Raw genomic sequence first — 7,557 nt, forward strand, 5'->3', positions numbered from 1 at the left:
AGGCGGGGCAGCGGGGCGGTGCCGCCGCGTGGGTAGCGGTGAAACTGCGCCTGCTGCGCTCCCGGCTGCTGGCAGGGGAGCTGGGCTGGACGTCTCCCTGGTGCCTGGGCCCTTCCTCTGCCCCAGCAGTGGTGCTTTGTCATCCCAGGAATGACCGAGAGCGATTCACCAGCCCCTGCTCCCTGCATTCGTTATGTTGAACCAGAGCTGGTGAGCACTGGTGAGCATCCAGGGAAAACCTGTGCCACCTCTTGGGGCGGGGATGAGGGTATCTGTATGGCCTGTGTAGTGTCAAGGGGTGATTAATCCATGCAGGTTGCTCTGGATTAATCTATGCAGATCCTTGTCCTCACTCACCCATGGACTTGCTGCACAGGACAAGTGCTGTGCCTCAGTTTCCCTGTGCCAGGAGTGAACTGGGGACCTGGCCTCCTGTCCCATGGGTGGCTGGAGCAGGGTTGTGCTGGTGTTGGACTGGGAACAGTCGATGTAGGCACCTTCTGAGCTCAGAGGAGCTCCTGGCCCTCGGGATCACAAAGTGAATGGAAGCACAGGAGCCACGAGGCACAAATACAAAGGCAGGTCCCCCGAGGATGGAGTGGGCTGAGCAGGTCCATTCCAACCCTGCTTTGCAGTGAGATTTTTGGTCTTCATGGTTGTTAAAAGTGAGCCCAGATGTGGCAGGGTGCCTGTCCCACTGCCAGCCCTCGCTGGCCCTGCACGCCTCAGCATTGCAGAGCAAACGATGACACGGACAGTGCTGTACAGTGGTGAAGTAATTAATGACCCGATTATTTGTGCCCTCTGAAGTGCAGGGCAGGCTCCATGGGAATGCCTGCTGGAGCCATGAAGTGTAATTACCAGTTAATCAGCAGGGTCCTGTAATTATAGCAGTCACAGGATATTTAAGTGTGGAGGGTTTTCCCAGAGCTGTGCCCTGCTGCTCCGTTTGTCAGAGCTCAAGACAGCAGTGCCCAGGGACCCTCAGCCATTGCAGCCACCATGGATGGAGCCAAACCTACCTCAGGATGGACAGCAGGGCAGTGGGCAACCGAATTAGCCAATTTAGCTTCCCAGAGGGATCACTGAGTGCCAGGGCATGCCCCTGCCAATGGGCACCCTGGTCCCACAGGGCACTGTACTTAGCAAGCACTGCTCATTTTCCTTCCTGCCTCTTTCTTCTGCAGGGATCTGAGTGAAAACTTCATCCAGGCCATCCCCAGGAAAGCTTTCCGTGGGGCCACCGACCTTAAGAACCTGTGAGTCTTGACAGGGATGGGCATGGGGGAGTCTGGGGTCAGGTCTGGTGGCTGGAGGCATCAGGAGCCACCAGTCACTCTCTGCCTGGATTGTCCCAGCAATGTTTCCTCTGTCTTTCTCCTGCAGGCAACTGGATAAGAACCAGATCAGCTGCATCGAGGATGGGGCTTTCCGTGCCCTGCGTGGGCTGGAGGTCCTGTAAGTGGCCAGGAGCTGGCTGGAGCCTCCAGCCCACAAGCCCCCTGCAGGGTGAGGGTGTCCCTGCTTGCTCCCTGTTCACCAAGGTGCTGCAGGGATATCCCCAGCATGCCATCTCGCCCTTCCCCCAAGGAGGGGCTGAGCAGGGGTCTGGTACCACTGCTGTGGAGCTGTGCTCCAAGGCCTGATCCTGCCACAGGGGTACATCTGTTTGCAGCTGACGGAGAAGCCTGGAAAGGACAGCAAGCCCTGCCCAGGGGTTTGCACTGTCCCCATCCCTCACCTCTCTGTCTCTCCATCCTGTGCTGGGGATGGGTGGGTGCTGTTGCTCCCAGGGGTTTGGTGCCTCCTGGACCATCTCAAGCTCTCATTTGTGGCCTAACCACCCTCACCTGCCCTCCTCTGTCTTCCTGCAGGACCCTGAATAATAACAACATCACGTCCATCCCCGTGTCCAGCTTCAACCACATGCCCAAGCTGCGGACGTTGTGAGTTCTGTGGGAGTGGGAGGGCTGGAGGGGATGAAGGGGACACCCTTGCAGTGCATCCCCAATTGCTGCTAAGTAAGGTGGTTTTGGCAGCTGCCACAGGTGCTCTTGGGCTCCTCTGTGTCCCTGTCTGAGTGCCCCCAGTGTTAGGGATGAGCCGGAGGGCAGGGGGGTGGCCAGGAGCTGTCCTGTGGGCACTGACTGTCCCATTTACCCGCAGCCGCCTGCACTCCAACCACCTCTTCTGCAACTGCCACCTGGCCTGGCTCTCGCAGTGGCTGCGCCAGCGCCCCACCATCGGGCTCTTCACCCAGTGTGCTGCTCCAGCCCAGCTCCGTGGCCTCAACGTGGCTGAGATACAGAAGAATGAGTTCAGCTGCTCTGGTGAGGGGGACAGGGAGGTGGTGGGAGCCAGGAGAGGGACACACACAGAGGTCAGGAGGATAAAACCTGTCCCATTGATGCAGCCCACCTCCACTCTACCACGTGTCCCAGCTCAGAGCCTGGATGCACACTGTGGGCTCAGCTCAGGCCAGCACTGTCCCTGGTGTGGGGACAACAGCACCCCATCAGTGCGACAAAAGGTGCATCAGTCTGTACCCATGGAGCTTATGTGCCTTTTGCGTGAGGCTGAGGTGTGCCAGGACCTTGTGCACCTACGCAAGGGTGCCATAAGCTGTCCCACCACTGTGAGCTGTTACCAGTGTCCCTTCCTGGGGTTGTTGCCACCCACACGCGTGGCCCAGCCCCTTTACAATTCCCCTGCTGGCTGCTTTCCCAACAGAACAAATGGACTCAGCACATGCACAGCTCTGCAGCTTGTCCTCTGGCTCCTGCCCAGCCATGTGCACCTGCAGCAACGGCATCGTAGACTGTCGGGGCAAGGGGCTGACAGCCATCCCTGCCAACCTGCCTGAAACCATGACAGAGATGTGAGTATGGCCCCACACCATCACTGCCAGGCTCTGAGGGGCTGGAGGCACTGGGAACATGGGGACAAGCCCCATAGCTTAGCCACCCTGTGGAGTGGCAGGCCTTCTTTGCCTTTCTCCCGTGCTGCCCAGATTTAGCCCTGGATTTAGCTGTATTAAAAATGTAAATAGATATATAATCTCCTTAGGGGAATCCAATTATGGTGCAAAGCCCCTGCTGGGACAGTGTACAAAGCACATGGGAGGCAGCAGGGGCCCCCAGGGTGCTGGGGGGAGGAGTTGTTCACCTCACCCCAGCCAGCACAGTCCTCCCACCCATGCCACCCCTCCTTGATGGAGAAAGCCCTGACCACAGGATGCATATTGTCCCTAGGGTGAATGTTGCCACTCTGCTGGGGTAATTTACTGCAAGCCTGGGGGTCTTGGCAGGACCCCAGTCCTGTCAATGGGGTGTTTGGGCTTGGCCAGCTCTGCAACCTTCATCTCTCTTCCTTCCCTTTGCAGACGTCTGGAGCTCAACGGCATCAAATCCATCCCCCCAGGTGCCTTCTCCCCATACAAGAAGCTGCGGAGGATGTAAGTGTGCAGCCCCCACCATCCTGAACCTCAGCACCCTTCACGTTGCTGGCCACTGCTGGGAGCCCACAGCCCCCCACTCCAACAGGCATGGGGCACTTGCTGTGACATGGGTGCCCTGTGTGGCAGCACTGAGATGGGGTCTTGGGAAACCTCAGTCGTGTATATCAGGTGCTAGGGGTGGTCCCCAGGACCCAGTGGGAGGGTGGGGGCATGGGGTGGAAGAAGAGGGGACCAGGCCACCTCTTTTTGGGTTTCAGAGACCTGAGCAACAACCAGATCTCCGAGATCGCCCCTGATGCCTTCCAGGGGCTGCGCTCCCTGAACTCACTGTAAGTGCCCGCACTGGGGGTTGTGGGGTGAGGTGGGGTGGACGTGCACACCCTGAGCTGTCCCCCGCACTGCTCCCCCCATCTCTCTCACACCAACCTTTCTCTCCCAGGGTGCTGTATGGCAACAAGATCACGGACCTCCCAAGGGGTGTCTTTGGGGGACTTTTCGCCCTGCAGCTACTGTAAGGCACTGGTGGCTGGGTGGGATGCTCTGTTGGGACACCAGAAAGTGGGGCTGAGGTCCCCAGTGCCTATGGTGCATGGAAGGGGGTCCTCAGATTCACCTCCCTCCATCCCTGCCAGGCTTCTCAATGCCAATAAGATCAACTGTGTGCGGGCAGATGCCTTCCAGGACCTGCAGAACCTGTCACTGCTCTCACTCTACGACAACAAGATCCAGAGCCTGGCCAAGGGCACCTTCACCTCCCTGCGGGCCATCCAGACCCTGTGAGTGCCTACGCCAGCCCCAGTGACCATGTGGGTGGGCACCTAGCGAGAAGAGTATCAATGGGTAGCTGGGGATGGAGCTGACTTGCTGTCCCTTGTGGTGTGTGACCTGCTGTCCCTGGCACAGGCACCTGGCCCAGAACCCCTTTGTCTGTGACTGCAACCTGAAGTGGCTGGCAGATTTCCTCCGTGCCAACCCCATCGAGACCAGCGGCGCCCGCTGTGCCAGCCCCCGGCGCTTGGCCAACAAGCGCATCGGCCAGATCAAGAGCAAGAAGTTTCGCTGCTCAGGTGAGAGCTGTCCCTGTTGTCCCCAGCACAGATGCCTTGCGGCACGGCTGTCCTCAGCCCTGCCCCATCCCAGTGGGCGTGTGCTCAGGGTGCTGATATGCTTTTTTTCTCCACAGCCAAAGAGCAGTATTTCATCCCAGGTAAGAGGAAGAACCGTGTCTGTGGCTGCATGTTGCCCTTTGGGCCAGTTTGCCTGCGGGTGGTTATGCCAGAGCCCTGTGGTTTGGCCTGGCAGGACCACGCTGCATTTCTCATCTGAGTTCCCAGGTGCTGCAGTAAAAAAATTGCTGGGTACCATGGTGTGCCAGCATCTCCCATTGTGCCAATATCCATCTGGGCACAGAGGTGTCCCTGGGGTCTGGCTCTTGTTGCAGGAGGGAAAAAGGGTGGTGGGCAGTGCAGCACCTCGTGTACCCAGGACAAATATCCCTTTGGATAGTCTGCTGTGGGAACATAGAGGGGTAATATGGCTGGGATGAGGGTATCTGAGAAAGATACGGAGACCAGCTGGGGATATGGAAGGATCAAAAGAGGGGAGATCAGATGCAGCCCCCCTGTGCCTTCACCCTGGGAACCCACGCTGCCCTCGCCGGTGTGCAGGGACGGAGGATTACCAGCTGAACAGCGAGTGCAACAGTGACATGATCTGCCCCCCAAAGTGTCGCTGCGAATCCGGTGTGGTCGAGTGCTCCAACGCCAAGCTCACCAAGATCCCAGAGCGCATCCCGCAGTCCACGGCTGAGCTGTAAGACCCTCCTCCCTCCTACCCTGCTTTTCCTCCTGCAGCTGCAGTATCACCAGCACTGGGGTTTGGCTCAGGGCTTGGTCTGTGCCAGGCCCTTTGCAGCCATCTCCTGAGCTCTTTTACCCACTGCCCACACCAGGCGCCTGAACAACAATGAAATCTCTATCCTGGAGGCCACTGGCACCTTCAAGAAGCTCCCACATCTGAAGAAAATGTGAGTATTGGGCAAGCACAGCCCCATCAAGAGAGCCTGCAGTCTGGGAATGCACATGACATCCTGATGCCTGGGCAGCCTTTGGTGTGAAATGGGGGGGCATGTCCTGACTCAACGGTCCCCTGAGGGACTGGGCATCATGGAGTGCTTGGTGGGGCATGGAGGAGGCTGGGTTCAGGATAACACCAGGACAGAGCCCCTCATCCCAACCTGCTTTCCCTTCTCCACAGCAACCTCAGCAACAACAAGGTGTCAGAAATAGAGGATGGGGCATTCGAGGGGGCGTCCTCTGTCAGCGAGCTGCACCTCACTGTCAACCAGCTGGAGTCCGTGCGGAGCGGCATGTTCAGGGGCCTGGATGGGCTGAGGACCCTGTGAGTCCCTACTTTGCCATGAGCTCATGGATGGGAATGTCCCTGCTCCTTGTTCCCCGACCCTGTCTGAACTGCAGGGGTGGTGCTGTCAGCTTTGCTGCAGGGCCAGCTCAGGAGCATTATACCCATCCTCTGGCCATATCCAGAGCTGGGGCAGGGGATGCCTTTTGCTGCTGCTGTTTGACTGGCTCAGGCTAATCCTGCTGCCCAGCAGCAAGGTGGGCAGAGCCCTGACCCACCTAGGTGGGTTTCCCCCCATGGCGCCTGCCCAGTTTGTTAGGTGCCCTTGTCCCCTTCCCTCCACAGGATGCTGAGGAACAACCGCATCAGCTGCATCCACAACGACAGCTTCACGGGGCTGCGCAACGTCCGCCTGCTCTCCCTGTACGACAACCAGATCAGCACCATCGCACCGGGTGCCTTCGACACGCTGCAGTCCCTCTCCACACTGTACGTCTTGGCCCCGGGGGGGATGCTCCCAAGCTGTCCACAGCATGGTGAGGGGCTGCAGGGTGACCCCTTGCCCAGTGGATGCTCAGGTGATGCCCTCGGACTCCCTCCTGTGTGCAGGAACCTGCTCGCCAACCCCTTCAACTGCAACTGCCAGCTGGCCTGGTTGGGGGACTGGCTGCGCAAGAGGAAGATCGTAACAGGGAACCCACGGTGCCAAAACCCTGACTTCCTCCGGCAGATCCCACTCCAGGATGTGGCATTCCCCGACTTCAGGTGTGAGGAAGGTAACTCGTGGGCCCCACGGCGCCAGGGGCGAGGTGGGAACCAGCACCATGCTCCCTGTACCAGCGTCATCCCTGGTCCTGGGATATCTGGCAGTGCCGTGGGGTGAGCTGGCAGCTCAGTGTGTCCCTCAGCCCACTAATACCCTCCCCTAACAATGCACAAGTTTCCCTTCATGGTACCCAGCCCTTAGCACTGCACCCAAATACCCAGGAGCTGCTCTGAAGCCAGAAGTGGTGTTTGCACCCACCAAATTGTGTATCCCATTTATGTAGTCAGGTCTGTGCTGGAAAACACTGTGCCCTGGGTGCTGGCAGGAGCAGATGTGTAGGCAAAGCCCACCAGAATTCATCCTGCTCCCTCTTCCTTCCCTTCCCAGCCCCAACACATGCCAGAGCTGGGCAGACGGAGCTGGCGGAGAATGCGTGTGTTGAGAGAAAAGCCTGTATTTATTTATTTATTTATTTATTTTAAAGTTAGAACAGCTTTTTGATCCCTCTGTGAAATATTTGCAAACAGATCATAATTTCTTCTGCTTTTCCTCCTCCACCACATCAAAGACTGAAGGGTTGCATCCTGCGCCTTTCCTAGTGGTGTGAGATATCATATGGCTGTCCTGGGAATGCCTCTCCTGCAGGAGCCTGGTGCTGCGGTGGGGAGGGGGGAGCAACTCTGGCTCCTCCAGCTGCTTTGGTGCAGGCACCTCTCCCTCTAGCCTGGGCCTGGGCGACAGGCGAAGGTCATTTCAGAATGACTGACAGGGCTGTGCCCCTTCTGTGCCCTCCTTTCTGCCACCCCTGGAACTGTGTTTTTGCTTGAAAATGGTGAAAACCAGAGCAGCTTTGGCTGGTTACATCCGTCCTGGTGGGGCAAGTGGTTTCTGGACACAGGAGCAATTCGGTTGCTGCTGGCTGTCAGCTGGGCTGGGGCTGACAGCAGCACCCTGCTTTGGGGAGGAGTGGGGG

The 7,557-nt window shown here is 58.3% G+C and overlaps 1 protein-coding gene across 1 annotated transcript in view; it reads left to right on the forward strand.

The window, feature by feature from the left end:
• SLIT1 (slit homolog 1 (Drosophila)) overlaps positions 1-7,557 on the forward strand; it is a 53,509-nt gene that overhangs the window by 34,394 nt on the left and 11,558 nt on the right. Inside the window, 16 exon segments of the mRNA XM_010000149.1 lie at positions 1,188-1,259; positions 1,387-1,458; positions 1,875-1,946; positions 2,167-2,330; positions 2,731-2,878; positions 3,383-3,454; positions 3,715-3,786; positions 3,897-3,968; positions 4,090-4,233; positions 4,361-4,524; positions 4,641-4,664; positions 5,125-5,269; positions 5,409-5,483; positions 5,714-5,857; positions 6,164-6,307; positions 6,428-6,594. Coding sequence (XP_009998451.1) covers positions 1,188-1,259; positions 1,387-1,458; positions 1,875-1,946; positions 2,167-2,330; positions 2,731-2,878; positions 3,383-3,454; positions 3,715-3,786; positions 3,897-3,968; positions 4,090-4,233; positions 4,361-4,524; positions 4,641-4,664; positions 5,125-5,269; positions 5,409-5,483; positions 5,714-5,857; positions 6,164-6,307; positions 6,428-6,594 — 1,751 coding nt within the window.

Source organism: Chaetura pelagica, unplaced genomic scaffold (genome assembly GCF_000747805.2).
Source record: "Chaetura pelagica isolate M959 unplaced genomic scaffold, ChaPel_1.0 scaffold436, whole genome shotgun sequence".
Classification (NCBI taxonomy): Eukaryota; Metazoa; Chordata; class Aves; order Apodiformes; family Apodidae; genus Chaetura; species Chaetura pelagica.